Raw genomic sequence first — 22996 nt, 5'->3', positions numbered from 1 at the left:
TAGGGTTCAGTTACAGCAGGAGTGGTATGCTCTTAGGTGCTGTTGAACTCAGTAGGGATGACAAAGATTACACTTCCTGGTGTTGTGCATACAAACAGCCTGCTGCAAGTTGGACAGAAAAGGTCACATCAGTGACCAATTGCACTAGGATTTGCGTGCAGATAACATTTTCTTTCCAAGTAATGTTTGGCAGAAGCTTACTCCTATACGAGGTATTTCAAAATGACTTTTGCAAGCAGGGTGTTGAATTTAAAAGTATTTTTTGACATCTTAAATATTTTGGTTTTCTTTTATTCTCAGTAAAGCAAAGAAAAAATAAAGTTGTTCTTGTAGAAAATGTTTACGGTTTTGAAGTGGTCTACAGAGGCTTTAGTTTTACTCATTAACTTTCTTAATACAGGTATGGAGCAAAAGGAAGCGCTGTAAGAATAGAGGTAGTGGTTTATACAGGAAAGGAAGGAAAAAGCTCTCAGGGGTGTCCGATTGCCAAGTGGGTAAGTTTTTATGTTACAACAGTAAAATTGTTCTGTGTGGCTTTTAAATATCAAATGATGTGTACAGTCTTTGAGCTTCAATATAATCTGGTCTTTAATGAAGGTCTGTTTTTCCATTTAATTTATCTACAAATCTGCCTGAATGATGAAGCTAAGGAAAACACTTTTTAAGCTGTGATGCTGTTTGCTGTGCTGTGGTTTGCATGCGTTTGAAAGAGATAGAGCTGGCAGAGATGACCAAATCAAGGGTAAGAAATTCTTGACAGTGTCTGGAAGCTGGAGCATAAAGTAAGCTATTGGGGAGCTTGAAAGGAAAGAAGGGATGATTGCTTGGGAGAGTTGGAAAACAATACAGTAAATTTTGTTTTAAACTCTTCTTAATTCTGTGATCATCTGAAGAAAGGAGCATGTGCTGGATAAGGAAGTTCAGTTTCATATACCATGGAGTTTGTTACTCTCTTTGAGGTGCTGTACTCCCTATTTGGAAATGTAAATGTGGCAGTGATAGTGTCACTAAAATCTTGTCTCACGTTGCTTCATAGGAGCCAGGAAATGAGGTAACAGACAAGCTCCAGGAAAGAGCTTGGAAAGAACTGATTGTCCTTAATCTTTGCTGAAACCACCAAGGGGGGTAAAAAGTAGACTGGAAATCTTGTAAACTGAGTTTTGGAAATAAAAAGAATTTGTTTGTTAAAATACATTTTTTATTGTTGCTGTTAGGAGTTTCAGACATCACTGAAAACCTGGTGAAATTACCTGTACAGTTGTTAGACTGGCATTGGTAACTACATGACAGAAATGATGATAGTACATAATGTACGTGAATGGTACTGCATGTATATTTATTGCTTACATGTTTGGAACAGCCCGATTGTGGTTTTCATACTCAGCACATAAACTATTATTCAGAAAGGACTCCCATATGTGTGTGTTGCTTCAGATAATACATAATAACAAATAGGCATCCAAGAAACAGAGATGGTCAAACAAATTTCAGAAACAGCTGACCCAAAAAGAATGGAATTATTTTTCTTAGCATTTCAGCTCAACAAAACCCTTCCATTTTAACACAGCTAAAAATCTTATCTTAGAAAAAGTTGTAAGCCTTTGAAAGGAAGAAGAGATTTAAAGCTAACTCTTAAAATTGAATTTTCTGTTGCCAGTATCAACATGCTGCCTTTTATATAAAACAGGAATGGTAGGTTTTATTGTGTGTCTGCGTGGCCATAGGTGTCCAACATGTGTGTACAATATGACAGCCAGGAAGCACTCGGCTGCATATAGAAAAGGCTCTGTAAAGGTACGGTGGACCTGCTGTTCAATTAGACTGTCACATTTCTTTATGTAAAGTGTTTACAAGAGTAAGCTTTAATGTAAATTTAACTAAATTCCAAACTTGTTTTGTGCAGTGGTGACTTTCTGTGTGTAAGCTCAGACAAAAAGAGGGTGAATGCTTTTCCAAATTTGCTGTTACTGTGTGACTGCTTAATACAAGAGAGGGAAGGAAATCTTTATACAGGATGCCTCATCTTGTATAAAATTTGCCCTTTTTCTGGTTGGTATTCATTATGTGTGAGTTAACTTCTCATTGACAATACTAATTTTAATCCTTAGAACAGAGCATAGTTGGCTTTTGGCTCTGACCAAAGAAGCGTAATTGTGAAATTTGTTTGAAAGCATATGGAAAAAGTTTGCTCTGCTCTTTGATAATTGCAGTCACAAGGTTCTGTCAGCTGCACAGAGACTTTCACTTACTCATGTACACTGTACTTTGGGACAGACTCATTTCTGCTTTGCAGATGGACAAGCTATTGCCCTTAGGGCTCTTGCTGGCAAGAGCACCACAATGGAGCTCTGCTGAAGCAAATGTGAGGAGAAAAAACCTGAATGTATCAATTGATCATATTTAGCTATTTTCCCCAACTAATTTCCCTATTTCCACGAGTTAAATTTGTTCTTTACCAGTTCCTTAGATATATTTTAGGATCAAAGGAGGCTTTGTAAAATGCTTGGGTCCATACAGTCTTCTGTTAATGACTGTTTCATAATACTGATGTCCTCCAAAATTGTTTTTACTTAAGTTGCTCCAAACATGTGCATGTTGTTTTAAACACTTACTGAGAAATGCTCTGTTTCCCTAAACAAGATGACCTTTTCTTCCTTATTTTTTAGGGTACTATAAACTTGGAAAATCTGTGTAGGTGTTAATTGCATGATTAGAAAATAACTTAACCATTCCATGATGCGTGCTGGGGTACACGTACTCTTCTTTCCTTTTTTGTTTGATTTTGTTTTGATCACTTTGGCATTTTTGTTTTGTCCGAGTTCTTCATGTTTCTGTGTAACAAGTTAAAGAAAAGAAAAGAAGAAAAGCTTTGCAGCACTTGAATTGCCAGTGTGTCTTCCTGGGTTAGCCCATTCATATAATCATGTTACAGTGCATCCCCCATAAGCTGCCAGTGATCAGTGATTCATGTCAGTCCTATTGTTTCATCAGTGCTTTGTTTGATGTGGTCTCTTTTTTTTCTGTTCTCAGTATGTCTGATGGGAAATAAAGATTACCTCACATCATTTAAGTGAAATGGTTTATAAACCTGTTATCTGTAGGTAGCCTCACTCCTGGCATAATCCTGCTGTGCTGAAATCAAAGATGATGTCGCTGACCTCAGAGGGCAGCTTCAGGTATTAACGTTTCTGGATTACACTGACTTCCTTTGGGTTCCTTCTCCTGGTTTCTGTGGACGTTGGCTTGGATCAGCTTTTGATCAGCTAAGCTATCATTGCTGTCTGTCTTCATTCAGAGATGCAATGTAATTTCTAAGGCTCCAGCTCTGAATAAAGACAGGAGATAAGAACTGATAAGAACAGCCGGGTCGGGGCATAGGTCTTTCTCACTGATACCCTGTCTCCAGCGCTGTCTGATAGCAGAAAGGTGTAAGAGCAGGGCAGTGGGGCCCCAGAAGACTCACTCACTTTCCAGTAATTCTTAGCTCTGAGGTTCCCCAAGCTGGAGGCAGTTTTTTTGTGCTCAGTTGTCTTTCATAAAAATGTTGCCTTTATTCATCCTTTTCCTTCCTCTTCTTTTACTCTTAGTATTAAACTGGTAAGCAAAATATTTTCCGCCATGTGCTCTATCTCCAGTAATTCCTAGCAGTTGCTTTTCCTTTCTAACTCTATTGCAGAGCAGTGATTTGGCAGTTTCTTAGAGCTTTCTATCATTATGCCAGATTCTCATTTCTGCATGGTAATGGCCAGCCTGCAGTCAGTCCCTCTCTGTTTCAAAACAGATTAGTTTTATCCACGTGCATTTAGTATGCATGCTATGGTGAATTGTATCTGCCACTCTTACTGCCCACTCAGCAGTACGAACTCCTCCTTCATTTGTTTGCAGATTGTGCTTGTCTTCACTCCTCTGAATTACTTGCTGTCATCCACAACTGTTGTCATCCTTTTATTTACCCTTGACAAACATGCTGGAGAGCACAGGCTTGAACGCAGTTCTACACAGCTCCCATCAGGGACATACCAGCCTTTGTCTTCTCACCAGTTATTCCTGGGTGGTCTTTCGCTTTGTCCCAAGACACATTGGTGTTTGTTTTTTTTAAGGGACCTTACTGAGTGGCTTTGGGGATTCTAGAAGGACCTGCAGCATGACCGAGCAGTGACTTTTCCTTCACAAACATTTGACTTCTCCCTGTGCATCACAGTTATCTGTGCGATCACTGCTTCTGTCCTTCGGAGCTACAGATGTGCCCTGCACAGATACTGGGCTAACATTATCATTAAATTGGCAGATTTCTCCTAGGCCCATTTTACGAGCTGCTATACTTCTAGTTATCTTCATGCCTTCTGGTGCTGGTGTATTATAAACCAAAACAGTGCCCATCAGATGTCACAGTTTTGTTGCTCATCTTTGAGTGTTGGGGGTGGATGTTACCTGATCTTCGCAAATTGTTACTGTCTTTGGGGAGGAGAGTGAGTGATGTTTTTCAATGGTTCCTGTTGTCCTATAACCACTTTTTTTAGGGAGCTGTAGCTTGATAAGGTGCACAGCTGAGGGTTTTCCTCCAAAGAAGTGTTCTGAAGTGGGAATCTTCCCAAACACCTTTTTGTGAACACAGCAGAAGCGGCTTTTGCATCTCTGGCCTTATTTTCTCTGAGAGCTTTGTTATTTTTTACCTGGATATTTTTCATCTGTGGACCCTTCAGATTCTGATATCTTAGTGGCAGCCCTAATAGTTTGAAAAATTTAGTATTATGGGATTGTTATACCTTTGTCAAATTCTTTCACTTTTGTACTTTCTATCTCTTGGGATTTTATGTTTATAGCTTGACAGAGCTTTATGATCTTTTAGTGTTGGTCGTAGATTGGTAGGTTATATAAATATTAAAAAAAAAAGGCAGATAAAAAAGAAGCACATATGAATACTTATACAATAGAAATATATTTAAATGACAGTCTTCTTTTAAAGACCTGGACTTAATATTAGCCACTTAAATTCATCAAATTTTCAAAAAGTAATGCTTAGATAATTCACTGTTATAACCAAGACTTTATAGATCATTAACCTGATAGGAATTTGTGCCTCAATGCTAAAAACTACAGTTTGTTGAGTGCTGAATGAGTTTTGGTAACAATTATTTCTTCTGCAGATGCAGAGATGACTTTTTCTTCCACTTTGCTTGAGAAAGTGGTGGGAAATAGAAAAAGCAAGAAAAGTGAGGAGTTACTCCAGCTTCTAGGGTATATACGTGTAAGTTAGTGTTAGAAGAGATGTTTTTTTAATTTATTAAAGAAAATGAGGTGACAAACGAGCATGGCACTGTGCTTTGGAGTAGGTGATCATTACCAACTACCCAGAGGACTGCTCTCCCAGGAGGTCAAGCACTTGTGAGCAGACTCCCAGATGCATACGTCCCTGCCCGCTGCTTGGCAGTGGGATGGGCAGGTCTGGCACAGCACGGCCCGGCTGGCTGCGGGGTGGAGGATGGCAGGGTGGGCACAGCCATTGACCACAGCTCTCGGGCTGCTGCCATCCAGCCAGTCTGGATGATGATCTCCATAGAAGTCCGGAAGGAAGTGAATTTTGGCACACAGTAGGGTGGTTGGCTGGGGTTTTAGTCATGTTTTTGGCCACCATTATATTAGAGCAGGACTTTGTTGCCATCTGTCAACACACATTGAAGTTAGTGCTTCCGTACCTGTGGTACCTCTTATACACACTGTTTTAGTGTTTGCAGGAATGCTTATCTGTTAAGCATAGAGGAGATTATTTTGGATGAAAAATGTAGTACCCAAAGTCAAGCTGTTCTCTAAGTGGTACAATGCTTTGAGATTCAAAATAATTAGAAATTTTTGCATGGCTTCTGCAGGAAACAGAGGTGTTCTCATTTCTTTAATGTGAAACTCAACTATTAGAGTAAATATCAAACAAAAAAAGTCACGTTAAGATAAAGAAAATTAAGTATTATGAAAGACTAAACATTTAAGTTGCTGTTATCACCACATCAAAACAAACAGTGATATCTGAACAAACGGGGGGTGTAGGTTCTCGTTTGTCATCCGTATCATATGAAGCACTGTTTACCATTGATGTGATGTAACAGGAGGGGAAGTTTGAGAGACTGCAGAGGGTAAGAGGGCACTGGGAGTTGAGACATGAATTTTGGCCTCATTTCTGCAGCATTGGCTACGTGGTTAAAGAAAACCAGCATCTGCATTGCTGTTTACTCATTTCTAAGTATACAGGACTGCTTCTAGTATCAGTTTGGAAGTGGTGTTGGCTGATAATTCTTGTGAAACACTTCAGTGATATTTCTCTAAATTTAGATAAGTAACTTAATAGCATTATTGATGGTGACTGCTCTGTTTTAACTTACCTGATGTAGTCTGCTAGTACTATTGAGAAGAGAGAATTCAGGGAAGTGGAGTTGATCTTTTATTCATACTGAGAATAAAAGGATATATCACTTTGCAGTGAGAAAAAAGTCTGATGTCATTTATTGTGCGTGTATATATGGGGGCTGAATTTGGAAAAGAGGGCAGACTCTCTTCTGCTGCAAACAAGAGCAGTTCTCCTGCTTTCTCTGTTAGACAGCCTCACCTGCTAGAACAGCAGAGATTTTTAGCAGCGTTGTACTCTGTTCTGGTATAGGTTATTATGGAATTGTATCCTAGCAGAAGATTTCATTGTATGTAGAAGGGACTCTGATATGTGAACTTCCCCCAGAGGCAAAATCTACAGGTTAGAAAATGTGGAGGCAAGCTGTTCTGAATGAGTTGCCTAGGAAATTACTGTGAGCACTTAGGCTGCATTCTCACTTTAAAATCATCTGTTGATGCTCTGCAAAGGAGACGCAGCTATTTTGCTGAAGAAATTCAGAATGGACTGGACAGTTATTGTAGTAGAACCACATGGTGATGAAATAAGTCTAAAAAGGGCCTTTTTGTTAGTTCTGTTCAGTTTTCATCCAGTAATTTGTTGCATTTAACTCACAGTTAAAGTTTTGTACTTACTTGCTAGTAGTATCTGGTTTATATCGTACCAAAGTTCACACGACTATTCTGGTTACCCTAAATATGAAAGTAATTTCTCGTCCATATGGCAACTCAGCATCTGGTGTGCTGAGCTTCTGCAGTCTGATTCTTAGCAAGTTACATAAGTCATGTACGTGCTAATTTAGATAGACTGGCTTATGTTTAAGGACATCAAGTATTTTTTATTCACAGTGTAATTATTCCTTGTTCTAGAGCTCCTGCCAAGGGTTGAGACAATTGCTTCAACAATCTAAAAGAAATAATTCAAGTAAGTAGAACTTAAACACTTGGACAGCTGGAGCAAGTTTTGTTCGTAAACTTTATCTATGCTGTTCAGTATATTCAGTAGTTATTTGAAAAAAGTGGGAAACACTGAGGTGACAAGTTGCCAACGAGAGTTGTTTGTGACAACAGAGGGCCAGCTATAATCACCTACAGGCAGAACTTGGTGTCCAGAATGAATGGCCAGTAAAATGTTAGATAAGTCTTGCTGGTGGTAAATGTGAAGCAATGCAAATAGCAGAGTGGAGCTGTATATACACAGTGATGGACCCCAGTCTGAGGGTTACTGCTTGGATAAAAGTACGTAAGAAAACAGCTTTGGTGTTCAGTAGTGATGAAAACAGCAAAAGAAGCCAGTGAGAATTGCTGGGAAGGAATAAAGAAACCAAGAAGTATGGTTATGCCTCTGGGCGAATGCATGCTGCACGCCAGTCTTAAATTCTGCCAACAGTTCTGGTCTCCCAGCTCAGCAAAACAAGGGAAGGCTTCTCTGCCTGGCAGGTGGGAAAGGGAGAAAGCACACTTCTCTTGGACTTTGTGGCATGAAGAGACCAGTAGCTATCTATCATCCAGTCTCATCCTATACCAAAAGCACTAGTGTTTGGGGAAGATGAGCTCAGCACAAAGAAAAGGGGTTGTTTTTTCCTCCACATGACTTGGAATTCAGCTTTGCCTATGGATGCTATGAAGCAACAGTTGATGAGAAACATCTCTGTGTCCAGAAGCCTCTGCTACTGCTCATCCCTAGGCAACTGCTGGTAGTCATTGCCAGGATTGGGATAAGGCTGGACAGTCAGCTTCTCTGACTTGGTCCTGCTCTTACAGTGTTTAGTTGGAGGCAAAATTAATGCAGTAAAGTAATCCCAAGAAGTCCTCTTATCCTTCTCTGTCTCTTTGGTATCCTTGTATGTGAGGGATTGAGAAGCTGCTTATTTGTCCCGTAACGCCTTGTTAAACTCCTGGAGTGTATGGCACTTCTTTAATAATCTAGTTCGGGGTTCATAATTCCTGTTAGGAAAATTGGGTTAATTTCTACCTTTGTGGCTTGTAGAATCAGAGGTTTAGCTGTAGTATGTTGCCAGAAGTGCTGTTGATGGCCTCTCTGTCCTAGCTGGCAGTTTGTGGCTCACCCTGAAGGCTTACTTGTATTAGCTGATTCTGCCACTTCAGAATATCTGGACTAGTTAATAAAAGAAATGAGTCGAATTGCTGTCTTTTTAAGTTGCACGCATAAACAAGAACACATGGAGAGCTGTAATAATGCAGAACAGGCATGGTCCACAAAGTGGTGGTGGTGGGTGCCAGACTGCAGCACAGGAGGAATGTACAAAATGAGATTTGGGAAAAGACAAAAACAAATGAATGTTCTGCCCAAACTGGCAACCTACAAGGGTGATAGTTGTGTTGCTGTGTGTCCAAATACGGATGTGCATAAGAAAGCTGTTAGGCAGGAGGTGTTTGTCCCACTTCAGTTTTTCTGCTTGTCCTAGATGTGTGTATGTTAGTGACCAGCTGAAGGAGCAGGTTGCCTGGAGCTTCATGCCCAGGTCCAGCATTGCAGGGCATTCTGTCAGGTCTGTGGCTTTCCAGAAGGGCTGTGTTACAGCAGGAACTGATTTTGTTGTAAATGTAGGAATTTTCTGATGGATGCTTAGTACTGGTGACAGTTACTGCTTGCTAAAATGAGCTCAGGGATAATCTGGGCCTATGTACCTGCAAAAAAGATGATCGTACCACATTTAAGTGTTATATAATACTTTAGAAACTTACTACAAGTCTGTTTTTTCTGTTATTATATTATTTGTCTATGTGAGTCACTGAGAAATGGTGGTGTGGAAAAACAGTTGCAGGGACAAGTTTTTATTTTGCTGTCTTAAAAAGCTACCTTTAAAATTTTACCACTTAAATGATTATTTTCTCATTCCTTTTAAGTGCATTAGGGACCCAAATTAACCAAACTGAAGTATTTAATTGCTTACTTTACCATTTTTAACAACTACATCACAGAAATCATGGGTAGGATCAACAACTATTGGAGATGAGATTTGCCAGCTGATTTGTGCATTGTTTACAGTCTGAGAAACATTAAATGACTTGCTCTGCTGCATATTTAACTTCATGCTCAGCATCTGAGTGTGTCATAGGGAAACAATAAGTACATTGGGATTAGTCTACAAAATTCCAATAACACATCCATATATGTTTTAAATCATTGCATGAAGAATTGATTCATAAGTTATGTTGGTATTGTATTCTCTGTGGCTGTGATAGTGCATGAATAAAATTTGCCTTACTGAGAAAGACCACTGTATCAAGCACATGCCCAAAGAACAAAAGGTTGTTCAGAGTGTAGGCTGAGCCTTTGTATGCTACTCATGACAACTTTAAAATGATGATGTTGTTGCACAAATTTAAAACAAGCGGGATGTTTTACACAATGTGTGTTTGTGGGGGGAGTAGTGGGTTGAAACACTGTGGTTTGGGGAACTTTAAGGGTTAAGAGGTCTTGAAATCATCTTGAATCACTTCAAGTTGCAGAAACTGGGATGGAAATAAATCATATTGGAGATGCCTGAATTTAAGAATAATTTGAGAAATGATCAATCAAGTAAAACCTTACGAGGCCCATTACAAACAGTAAGAAATCTGGTCTGTTCGCATATCAGACAGAATCTTGATAAGCAGTGCACAGCTTGTATTCGCATTTTGGGCTTTACCAGTTACTGAGATAAACACAAATTCAGGAAGAAAAGCAGATATGGTAATTTTTTCTTTAGCTTAATATATAACTACTTACAGAGTTTAGAAACATAGTGGATATAATCTAAAAAACAAATGGCAAGCTGGAAATTAATGAAATTACATGAGTGTTAATGTCACTAATAAGTCACCAAGTCAAGGAGTGCAGTGGGGATTTTCCTCATGAGAAAAAATGTTAAATCATCAGGAATTTACATGGTGTTTCTATTGCCTGGATTTGTTCTATAGTTTTTCAGTTGTCTCCCTCAACTGTGCTTTTTTGTGAATTAAAGCTGAGTGTGGTGTTGCTGTGAGTTTATTATTACTGCAAAGAGAGTCTCCACTTATTACTGCTTTGAGAAAGTCAGCTGTAGTGTGAGCGGGCACCAGCAGTTAACATAGGAAAAGCAGCACTGCTCCAGCTCTGCCTGCACTGCCGCTGGCCGTGAGCCCGGAGGAACTGCGATTGCTTCGGTGTGAGTTGTGCTCTTCTAAGACAGGGGGAGAAAAGTGCCTTACCCCAGTTACCAAAGGGCAGGAGTACTGCAGCTGCAGTAGTCAGATGTGAGCATATGATGTAACATCTTAAGAGGTGCAGAAATTAAATTCAGGCAACTAATAAATCCCTTAGCCACCTTCGTGGCCTGAAAGACAATGGACTGTAAAATGTTCTGGGGTCCAGTAAGAGTATTGCAATATCTGCTGCTTGCACAATAAAGCAAATTCCAGCTGGGGTTAACTCCAGGGTGGTGTGATGTTTGTTCAAAGCAAACTATGAATTACCTTCCTGTCCATTTGTCATTTTTCCTGGACCCTGTATTTCCAGTTTAGAGCTCTGTGAGAGCTCACAAAGGGCAACCTGATGTTGTACTGAGAAACTAAGAGATACCAGATTTCCTCATTGAAGTTAGGAAGTCTAGAAAACCAAGGAAGACAAAAGAGATTAAAAACATCACCCTTCCTTCTGAGTAACAAAATCAAATTCCTCTTTCTGACTCGAAAGAACAGTGCTGCCTCAGGAATGTAAAACTCACACCAACATGAATAACCTGTATTGTGTGTCAGCCCTAATAGCTTTTCTGTAAAGCTCACTCAAATGTAAATGAGTTGCATTATTTTTCTTTCTTTACAGAAAATACTGTACCGGTTGGTCAGTCACAACCAAGACTCCTTTTGAGAAATGGTACCTCAGATGCGGTTACTTGTTTTCTCACTCAATTTAAGGCTGATTTTAAGGCTGCGTAATCAACTTTAAAAGGGTGATGCTTTCTCCCTTGACACAAACTAACTTGAAGCTTGCTTCTTTCTTCTCAGCCTGAACAGATTTGCTCTGAAACTGTTAGTCTGATGAAGATCCTTTCATTTGCAGATTAATTGCGAGGGTACTTTGGTCCCCACTTTGAATTAATTCAAATAATTTAGATACTCACAGTTGATCAGGCTAGCGCTCACATTATTAATGACAGCTAGCTGCGAGTCTGGCAACAAAGAAGCTTTGACATCAGTCTGATAGGGAATCTGCATGAAAATTCAGCCATTTGGAGGTATCCAAAGAATAGGTGAAACTGTTGCCTTCCTGCTTTTATAGGCCCTGATTAGTAACTTAGCTGTGGGGTTTCTGCTAATGGATAGGGGTTGTTGGGTGGAAAGCCAGGATGACTGGCTGCTCGCCTTGAGCAAGCGTGTTTGCTGCGGGGCTGGCAGAGCCCATCTACAAGCATACAGGCTCACTGCGTGGAGCAACCCAGCTGTCTTCATCCTGTGTACGACCGAGCCGAGGAGGAAGATTTGGCCTCTAATGCCTGAGAGGTCCAGGTCCAATACATTTGTTGAAGCTTAACACTGAAGTCTTGGAACTTTTGTTGAAGCCTCATAGAGGCTATGGTGGGTAAAACATGTTTGACAAATAGATAAACATATTTTCAAAGCCTATGTTCTAGTACTACCTAGTGTTAATGCATTTTTGGTCCTCTTATAATGTGGCTTTGTTTCAAATTATGCCAAAAAACAAAATATGTAGCACTTAGACTATCTTTTTTTTCCCCCCTTTAATTTCATGGTATATTGAAAGCCATTATAGTGTTCTGTATCATGTTAGTCTTTGGTGTGTTGTTGCATGGATAAAATCAGTAAAAAAAAATCAGCACTTTGTTAAGTACTGTAATGTAGGTCATTTAGGGATATGTTATGTAAAATCTCCTTGCTTCCTTAACTAAGAACACCATTTATTTTCATCACTTTCTTGTAATATTGTTTTCCAAGATAGAAACCATCTTATATGCTGATGTGTAACTGTGGTAACCATCTTAACACAAGGCTGTTTGCTTTTGGAGTGTGCTTTTATGTACCTGCGTTCTGCAGTACATTTTCAGTAGTACTTTCAAGGTAATTATTAGCAGTGGATCTGTTACTTCGAGATGATTATTTACTTCTAGTGGTTATTTTCTTCTTAATCCGTCTTCATTGTTTGTGTAGAACACCTAGGGTATTCCTCCTGTAACATGCGCTGTTTCTACAGATAGAGAAGTAATTTGAAGTAATGTTTTACATCAGAGACCACAGCTTTCCTGCCCCTGCTTGCTGACGGACACTTCAGGCAGCGATTTTTCATTCTCTTCCAGGCCTGACATGTCTCAGAAGAACAACACGTTATGTGTTTCCTACTTTTATCTGAGAATAAACAAAATGATTCTTCCAGGTGATACGAAGAAGTAGCGATGAGGAAAAGTTGCTGTGCTTGGTACGTCAGCGTGCAGGACACCACTGTCAAACGGCCGTCATAGTGATTCTCATACTGGCCTGGGAAGGGATCCCTCATCTCCTGGCTGACACGCTGTACAAAGAACTGACGCAGAGCCTCAGAAAATACGGCTGTCCCACAAGCCGCAGATGTGCATTAAATGAAGAGTATGTCACTTCACTTGTCAGTGATCGTTGGGTCACCCTTTGAATGTTGTTCTGTAATACATAGCATGAGATTTCACTGGTAGTGTTAAAGTTACAAACCACTAGGTGTCATTTCAGTATAAAATTTAGTTCCTGGCTTTTTCTAGAGGCCAGGCTCCAAGGGATAGTTGTACAAGGAAAGCCCAGGGAGGCGGGTGGCAACTTCTCCCCTGTCTTTGCACACACTTTACATATGCAGGCATGGTAAGGAGCTGCTAGGATGTGACTTGTACTGTGCTCATGAGCCAAGCTGGCTGGTCACGAGAGGAAGGTGTGCTGCCTTTCCTCCTGCACATGAGTATACGGCATGAGGGAGGCCTTTGAGAGATCTGAGGATGTCTCGTCCTGGCAGTACACATTGCCCAGCATCTCAAGTCTGGCCAGGACAACTGCAAATGTGCTTTGTTTTCAGTTATATTAATTAAATGAGAGAAGCAGTAGTAGTGCTGTCAGCTGTCTCATGTTCTTCAGCTGATGTTGCTGTAATTCTACGTAGATGTAAAATTAAAATACTCCATCTTTTTTAAATAAATGAGAGATTGAACCTCATTGAAACTCAAGCTGTGGAGCAGAGCTGTCTTCGTGCTGATTTTTTGTTGCCTATATTTAACCAATATCTAACAGCTGTGCAGTGGCCTGAATGAGCTTGTGCTCTTAAATGGTTAGGCTAAGTAAGGTTGTTCCATTTTAGAAGTTGGATCAATTTGACAATAATGCTAAATCTCAGTGTTGTAGCAGTAGAACTCGTGGGTCTTTTTGGAGTTGGGACTGTCTTCCTTGGGGAAAAAATCCTCTACACAAAAATATTTAATTAACAGAAAATACCCGGTTAAACTGTGTTATTTTGCTATGTATTATAAAAGAAATAACAAATATCACTGATAAGTTTTTAAAAAAAAAAAAAAACACAAGCTGCATTGTCAGCTAACATGACTTGTCTTTATTTCCGTTCATAGCCGTACTTGTGCATGTCAAGGACTTGATCCAGAAACTTGCGGAGCATCATTCTCATTTGGCTGTTCATGGAGTATGTATTTCAATGGATGTAAATTTGCAAGAAGCAAAAACCCCAGGAAATTTAGGCTTCTCACTGATGACCCTAAACAAGTAAGACTTTATTTTGTGTGTTTTTTTTTCTCCAACTATTTATTCAGATGATTTTCAGAACTAGAAATGGGATCTGCAGATATTCCCCACACATACGTACGCATTGCTTATCATATGGGTATTCAACTGAATGTTTTGTAGCTGTAGCATTTATAACTTTTCCACTGCGTGAAAGTGCTCTCTTATTATCTCCTTAAGTACTCTAAAATTATCCTTAAATGCTTTCTTTTTTTTTTTTTTTTTACATATTTAGCTCCACTGTGTAAATTGATATGAAATGATGATACTTTGTAATTAGAGATAAAGGGTTTTATAAGCACCAAGACTGCACCTCAACAGATTCAGTCCTCTTGTCCTGTTATAGAAATGTTTGTGCCTTGGATTACATGCCTTTTGCATTGATCCCTGACCAGCAGACAACCTGGTATCTGTCTGACATCGGGAATAAACTGTTATTTCCTTGGACAACATGCTTCTGAAACACTTAAGGGAATGAATTACAGTAAGATATGATGCATCCAACTGATACTCCTAATTGCTGATTATGAGCATTAGTGGTGACATAAAGCTCAGTGCAGAAAATATGATGATGGATTATGCCAAGTAATATACCTCTAAAAAACAAAGTTACTTTGTGATGAAGGAATAAATGTGGTATAAACTGATAAGCACTGCCTGAGGGACATAAAGCAAAAAGATTCCTTGAGCTAACTCTAAAGTTCTTTTTGCTCTGACTGCGTAACTCCTATTCCCTGTGGAGCTCCTGGATAAATGAATTAGGTCTTCACTAGCATATCTGACATGCTTTAAAAGACGCATATAGAGCAGTCTGTTACCTAGTTCTCCTTCTGGGTTATCCTGCCATTAGTCTTTCTCAGCTCCTGAGCTCCACTGCTGCCAGATACAGAAAAGACCTCACTGGTTGAAGGCCAGACAGGAGGAGCGTTGTGCATTTTTAATGTGTAGTGTACACATGTGTGCGCACACAATGTTTCTGGGAAGAGTGATGTCAGTTTATTCACTGGAGCTAAATACTCCTCCCAAGTCCTATTTTTTTCCACAAAAGACCTGATTAAGCACATATTATGCTCATGTGCACAATGCAAAACCCTCATTCTCCTTTGACTTGCGCTGTCCACTCGCATTGTGGGTATTCACGAACTTCATTAGCACTTAAAGTGCTAATGGGACTTCTGCCTCAGCAGTCTAGGGCACACAGCCTCTCTCTACTTGTTTCCTAGTGAATACTTGACTTCAGGAAGTACAAGTAGAAATTCTCTGCTTGTCTAAAATGTCTTGAAGGAGTTTGTTTTATAAATTTTAATTTACAGAGAACTGTGTATGTTTGGATGTTCCTTCATTTTAGTAGTCCTGTTCCCCTTTGTCCCTTTCCGTTTTCTGTTACTGTGTCTTAGGTTCTTCCCTGCTTAGTGTCGCACACGGAGCATCCTGTGCATGTTTCCTCTGCAGGTTTCTAATGCTTCTAATGGCATTAGCTGGGAGATCAGCAAGGTGGCAGTCTTCATATGCACTGTCCAATGAAATATTAGCCTGCATCCTAATCTCTTAAAAGGCAGCTCAAATAGATTCTTCGCTGATCACACCGTGTTGCATGAGTCTGCAGGCTATGTTGGTGACATCGCTTCCCCTGTGTCTGTGAAAGGCCACCTTGAGCTCCATTCAGTCAAGCACGATGGCGTTCATAGTGGCATCTAGAAATGGTGCCCCACTAATGAGAGCACTCTAGGGTTGCCTGTTCATTTAACAGGTAATCTGCAGGTTTTTGTAGGAGAATACTTTCCACTACAGTACATTAGCAGTTATCTGAGTGGATTACTTAACCAATAATGGGATGTTTTCTAGATGTGTGATCTGAAAGTGTATAGTCTTATTTCCCTTTTTCTGCTGAAGTTTTAAAATCTCCTTGGGGAGTGCAGCTGGGAGGGGATAAAGGCTGCAGAGCACACAGGCAATCCGTTCTGGTGTTTGTCTGTGAGGGAAGTGTGTGCACCCTTTGGCTGCTGCTGTGCAAAAGCCTCCAGCTCTAGGTGCCAGTGGTGCTTGGCTGGGCACTTCAGTGTGTGTGCGGGCTGGCAATACATCTCAAAAAAGAGTACTTACTGGTGAATATTTTTTCTCTTCATTTGGTTTTTTATTTTTCTATCAGATACTTCTTCTAGCTAACTGGATATTGATGATTTTGCAGATGGCATAAAGCTAGGAGATATAGCACATTAAAACGAAGATAGTTCGAAGTCCAGAAAGATTTGGATTGGTTGATCATTTGAGGCCCTGGATGGAGTCAGATGAGGTTAAGGGTGTATTTACCTAGGTAAGAATAGTACATAGGATAGATAATTAAGGATGTGTTACCTTCAGTGCAGTTCAGAAGAACATGTGGTAGCAATCAACAGTTAATAAACTGGCTATAGTACAAGTTAAAAATACAGTATCATTTTGTAATATCACATTGAAAAATGTGAAGTATACTTATGGGCATAAGTGTTTACAATATGTGGTGACAAGTGTTTCTTGTAGAACACAAAGAAGCAAGATGCTGTTTTTTGCCACTACCCAGTGTGCAAAACTGAAGCTGCAGTTGTCTTCAAAAGCCTGGCCTTTGGAGGAAAACAAAGTAGGAGATACATAACCCCAGAATGAGTCTGTCACCTTTTCTTTCCCAGGTTGCTGGTGATTTTCCTGGAAAAGTAACAATTCAGGAAAAGCAAGAATTTAGGAATTGTGTTTTTCTAAATAAGAGTTTAAATGTCACACTGCCACGGAAGCCCATCATGTGTCCATGGCTTTCCCCAGGGAGCTGAATATTACTTCCAAATCTAGTAGATATTTCTATGAGGTCCTGTGAATTTTTCACACCCAAATAACAAAATACCAACTCTTCCTAAGGTTTCTATTACAGTTTTAGAAACATACCTCTTCCCCTGCGAGCTGAAATCAGTGTTAAATACTGTTAGGAGTAACTCATCAGATTAAAAGACAAAGAAGTTGCAAACTTTATATTTTAGCAGGAATTTATCATTGTAACTTAAGACCCCATAAACAAAACACTAAAAGAAGACATGAGTTTCCATCTCCACCCAGAATGTGGTATAATTTTTTTCTTCTGGATGGTATTTCTCTATTTTCTGTGGAACACACCTCTTTCCTTGATTGGCTGTGGATGAGAAGGAGGAAACAAGGCAAAAACAAATTCCTTGTATATTAGGTTTCTCCGCCTTAGCACACATCCTCTGTTGCTATTTGGTTGACTTGTATTTATTGTTTTTGGTATTTTAGTAATTTAAAAATTGCCTTATTTATGTCCAGCGACAGAAGACAATGGTACAGACGTCAGATTGATAAAAATAAGGTACAGGTGGACCTTATTGGTTTTGCTGACTTGAGTCAGACATCTCTAAACCAGATTGGATTCATTTAAAGTAAATTGTAGCTCTCTAAACATTGTCTTTCTCTGCAGGAGGAACTTCTTGAAAATAATTTGCAAACTTTAGCTACTGATGTGGCTCCGGTTTATAAAAAGCTTGCTCCTGAAGCTTTCCAGAACCAGGTAGGTCTGTGACAGCCAACTAGTGTAGCTGTACCTCCAGCAAGGCAGTATTGTTTAAAAATGAGATGCAGCGTGGAAGTATGTTAGCAGGTGGAAGCAGGAGATCTCACAGATGTGACGAATCCCACTGTTACTTCCATTTGTTATTTCATGTGGTTGGTTTTAAAATCTTTTTTATTCCAGCTGGTGATTAAGTTACGCCACCAGCTGTGCATTTTTAAAAGTCTTGCAAATAAAAACACTTTATTTGCAGAGACGGTTTGATCCTGGCTGAGCTGATAATCTTGCTGACAGCCAGTAAGAAGTATTGCATGTTTCGTGGGGAAATAGGTGCTTTCTGATATACTTACTGGCTGTATTTATTCAGTCCCAAATGCATTTGTGGCTTAGGGGGCTCTGCGTCACACACTTGCAGTCCTAAGTACCTGTAGTTCATTTCATTTTTAGGTGGAAAATGAGCACATGGGCCCAGACTGTCGGCTTGGATCCAAGGACGGTAGGCCTTTCTCTGGTGTAACAGCTTGCATAGATTTCTGTGCCCATGCCCATAAGGATACACATAACATGCACAATGGAAGCACTGTGGTATGTACAGAGGATTTTCTTTTTTTGTACTGTTTACTGTTGTGATTACTCTGTGTCCTAAAATGTTTCTTAATTTAGTGGGTACACTTGTGTGAAGTTTTTTAAACGATTATTAAATGATTTGCACGTTGCCATTTATAAATTCTCATGTTATTTGGATCTATTTATTATTAGTCTACAGAGGACATAAGTTCATCTTGTTGTAAAGCAAATCAAGAAAGGTATGTGAGTGATCTTTCCTACAAAATACCATAATTCTTTGAAGACACAAGAGCCTTTTAGACAGGATTGTCCATGGGACGGATAAGTTATTCTGAGTAGAGGCTCGATGCTCAAAGTCAGGTAATAATGGCCTAATCAAGGAGTTGCACACACATCTGTAGAAGAGCTTAAACAAATAAACTTGTTATTAATTTACCTCCCCCAGCCCATCAAATCCACTTTCTTCTTGCAGTGTGCACTTACCAGGCTTCACATTGGTAAAGTTACTAGTCAGAAAGTACATCCTGTGATGTCATGGAGCAGGTGGTGGATTCAGGTGCCTGTTACGGTCCTTGAAATTAAATCTGAGTATCTCACTATGAAAGGATAACCCACAGTTATCAGTGGGTTTTTTTTGTTTGTTTGTTTGTTTGTTTTTAATGTGATCATTGTACTAAATACCTTGCTGGTTTGTTAGTGAGAAAATCAGTTGGGAATTACTCAGTTAAGTAGTCTTTTAGAAACTGAGACCCATAGTCATGAAGAGGGACACAGTCAGAAGAAAATGAAATAAAGCTGACAATGCTTGTGTAAATATGAGTTTTGTTTCTTTAGTAGTTAGAACACTGTAAATACTTCCTAAACAACTAGGATGACTTCTTGTACATCGGTAACACTTGAGGATAATTTCTCAATCAAAGGATGTGTATACAGAAAAAGGAAACGCATCTAAAATCTCTGCCATCTTATAAACTGATTTTTTTAAGATTTGAAAATGAGAATTCAATTATTATGTTGCTGTGATGAGCTGAATGCAATAAAGCATTGAATTTAAGTGTATACTTACTGGTGTTTGTATGTAACGTCAAGGAGAAGTGACTGGAAAGGTTGTTGATGTTAAATGTCTTCTTGCAGGTGGGGTAAATATCTGTTACTTAACTATGGAAGCAGGCCTCAGAATTCATCAGCAATGCCAGTCCTGAATAGACTAGCACTTTCTTCCTAATACTGAATGCTACTTACATGCAGATATTTTAGTAAGAAAATGCTGAAAGCATACTTTGCAAAGTATTAGTGAGCTACTATGAGTAAGCTCATGTGTATGTACAGTCACTTCAGAGCTTCTGAAGCATGATAATTTAGACCTTTTAAAGATCTCAAATATGGAAATGAGACTTCCTTTTCATGGTAGACTGCATGACATAGTTTTAAATGAAACTTAATTTGGGTGTTCCCAAAATAATATTTTAAGTGCTACTTTGCCTGTTAATGTAAAGACAAAATGGAAACTGATCCCACTACTCACTCAGCCATATTGGATCCCATAAAGAATACAGTTATCCTCTTGGAAAAGTCATAAATGTGTGGCCAACAGTTGGCTGGAGGGATGATTAACTCTTGTTGTTTGTTTTTTTTTTTGTTTGTTTTTTGTGTGTGTGTGCTGGTGTTTTTTTGAGGAATGTACCAAGGAATAGTTCTATGAATGTGTATGTATGTGTAATAATCTGATGTTATTTTGGTGATTAATTTTGTAAGTCTTACAAAACATAAAATCACTCCAGCTGCTGAGAAGTTCACCTTTAAATAGGATCTTCATCAGATAGCTCACTCATACAAATACCTGTTGCAAACTTCATATTCTCTTTATTCCAATACGCTTGAAACAAAAGGCTGTGTATAAGTAGGTGGCAAATATTAACACTCAATTTATGTAACAAAATTTAACAAGAAGGTGAACTGGAGTTCAGAGTTAGCTAATGATCTATGTACAACATCCACAGTGAGAGGGCTTATTTAAGTTGCTGTCTAGTACGCTTAGATATGTAGGTACAGTTGGAAGCCCAAAGCAGAGAGTTTTATTCTGCAGACAAGGTAATAGGATATGCTGGACTTTCTTCAATCTAGATTCAGCTTGTTGATGATCAAAATTAGGGTTGTTAAGTTTGGCTTGTAAACAAATAGGAAAACTAGTGGTAAGAACACAAAACAAAATTACCACATGTGACTCTAGCATCTGTCTGGTCACCTCCTGTTTTCCATGTAGTTTCAGAAGCTACTTCAGCTACCTACTTAGCTTAAAATAGATTAGCGTTTCGTACAGGTCACTGCTGGCAATGATGGAGGTATTTGCATCTTACCTTTGACATATTCTGTATGCAAAATGCAGTGTGTGCAAGTATTACACCTACCTGAGGTGACTGTCAGTTTTCATATAGATGATTGTTTTCTGATAACGTGCTAATAAACAGAATGGGGATGACTTGCCTGACTTTTTAAAACTGAAAGGCATGCAAATTAATTTACATTTTTCCTCGTTTCCTTTATTTGATTTTTTAATGATAATCACAACTTACACTTTTAAAATTTGTACAAAACATACTTGTCATCTTGCACGTTGTTGGTGTTGGTAAGATTGCTTCTCTTCCTTCTTACCCAGACACAACATGTTCATTTATAAAATCGGAAGTTCCTCTAGACTAAAAAGGTTGAAATAAATAAATACCTTATAAGATGGTATTTATAAAATGCTGCCAGTTCTGTCACCACTAGTTATGGCATGAGTGACATTTTCATTTCTTCCTTCAGTAGTTGGTGAATCACTTTCTCTACAAATAGGAAAGAAATACTGCATAGTGCACAGAAAGTAAAGGAAAAACAGATATTTTTTTTAATGATTTAAATCAGACACAGATATGAGTTCAGCAAAACACTAAATGAGCTTAAGGACAAGTAGGGAATTTACTGTATATTTAAAATAATATTGTATCTAATCAGCTGTGAAGAATAATTTCCTTTCTCTGTTACTGCCAGAATTTCAGAAAAGCATTCTGTATTTTTCCAGATATACATGTTTTGATGATGAAGTGAATTATTTGTACGTGTTTCTGAAAATAAATGACTATCATTTTTGTTAACAGGGGAGGAAAAAAAGTTTTGGAAACATCTTTTGTAGATACAAGGTAGAATAGTACATTTTAACTTAGAAAAAGCAAGATTTACCATGGGAGATTTGATTTGCTGAAAACCTTTCCTGGCTATCAAAATCTGATAATTTTGCAGAACTGCATTTTGATAGAAAAGCTGAAGACAAAAGTGGATGTTCCCTCTTTGTCTCTATAATAGAATGAAAACACTTGGCATTTCTACAGAGGTGTAAACTAGTATGGTTATCTGAAAGAAGCAAAGTAATTTCTGCCTATGGATTGAATTTTTGAAGAACCTCGAAGTCAATAAATATGCCATCCAGTTTTACTCAGATTCTTTTGTCATCTTTTAATGTTGTACTAAGGGCCATTGCTGTATGCTGCAACACGGTGTTAGGGTGCAGTGTTCCTTGTCGATGTGAAGCTAGACTGTAAATGAGTAGCATGTAAATAAAGGCTTTATAGTTATTAATGGATTCTGTGAAATGTAAGTATTGCTGTTTCTTCAATGGCTTAGCTGCAAAGGATCACACTCGTAATGCCTGCGTGAATCCATTTAAATCACTGAAATAAGGGGTTTCACAACAGCTAGAACAAAATGGTTTATGATGACCTTACTAGCTGTGTGCCATGCATATGGGTGCTGCTCACCATGTGGGGCATGTTGCCGTTTCTGCTGGGGTGGAGGAAGGTGAGAGAGCAGTGGCGGGGCTGCACAGTCTGTAGGAGGCACTGCGGAAGGAGGGGGAGGAAGATACATCTCTGCTTACATCTATGCTTCAAAGGCAGCTGCAATGTAAAATTACTGGCAGCAGAATTAAGTAGTTAGTGTCAATAAGCAATCCATCAACAAACTGTTCCTGATTTTTTCCTTCTTATAATTTTTTTTAAAGATCCTCTGCTCTTCCCATAACTTACTGTATGTCTGTAGTTACAGCTCACCAAGTTACCACTGCATATGTATGTCCAGACCTTTGCAATAAATGACACAATATGTCTGCAAATACTTGAAGAGTGCATTTGAGGTCATGTCCACAACTTCTTTGTGAGCTACATAAGTATTTAGATGCTTAAGTTGGAGGTCCAGATTATAGCAAATCAGAGAAAAGATAAACTCCACAGCACCTTAACGGAATCACAGAATCGCAGAATTGAAGGGGTTGGAAGGGACCTCGAAAGATCATCGGGTCCAACCCCCCTGCCAAAGCAGGTTCCCTTGAGCAGGTTGCTCAGGTAGGCGTCCAGACAGGCCTCGAATATCTCCAGAGAAGGAGACTCCACAACCTCCCTGGGCAGCCTGTGCCAGTGCTCGGTCACCCTCACCGTGAAGCAGTGCTTTCGCATGTTGGTGCGGAACTTCCTGGGCTCCGTTTTGTGGCCGTTGCCCCTTGTCCTGTCCCTGCAAACCACTGAAAAGAGGTTGGCCAAAACAGAAGGATTTTTGTTACTCTTTATATTGTGAAAATGGAGAAATACTAGAAGTTTCACTGGTAATCTGTGAGTTCCCAGACAGTGGTTTGTGCACTGCACCCATGTTACAGCACGCGGCATGAAAACGGCACCTGAGGTGGGTGTATCCAGAAGGCACTGTTAGTAGAGCCTCAAGTGGTCA

At 39.3% G+C, this 22996-nt stretch overlaps 1 protein-coding gene across 5 annotated transcripts in view; it reads left to right on the top strand.

Annotated features, from left to right (window-relative positions):
• TET1 (tet methylcytosine dioxygenase 1) overlaps positions 1 to 22996 on the top strand; it is an 84645-nt gene that overhangs the window by 41785 nt on the left and 19864 nt on the right. For 4 of the 5 annotated variants that reach the window (XM_072040354.1, XM_005009109.6, XM_072040353.1 and 1 more), the window contains 5 exons: positions 401 to 494; positions 12752 to 12960; positions 13956 to 14106; positions 17585 to 17674; positions 18122 to 18259. In XM_072040354.1, coding sequence (XP_071896455.1) covers positions 401 to 494; positions 12752 to 12960; positions 13956 to 14106; positions 17585 to 17674; positions 18122 to 18259 — 682 coding nt within the window. Of the gene's footprint in view, positions 1 to 400; positions 495 to 12751; positions 12961 to 13955; positions 14107 to 17584; positions 17675 to 18121; positions 18260 to 19375; positions 21861 to 22996 lie in introns of those variants that run through there. The other variant, XM_072040355.1, reaches the window with a different exon arrangement.

The sequence above is a fragment of the Anas platyrhynchos genome, chromosome 6 (assembly GCF_047663525.1).
Source record: "Anas platyrhynchos isolate ZD024472 breed Pekin duck chromosome 6, IASCAAS_PekinDuck_T2T, whole genome shotgun sequence".
In the NCBI taxonomy this organism is placed as follows: domain Eukaryota; kingdom Metazoa; phylum Chordata; class Aves; order Anseriformes; family Anatidae; genus Anas; species Anas platyrhynchos.
The sequence above is the reverse complement of the archived record's forward strand: the minus strand, read 5'-3'. Positions and strand labels throughout refer to the sequence as shown.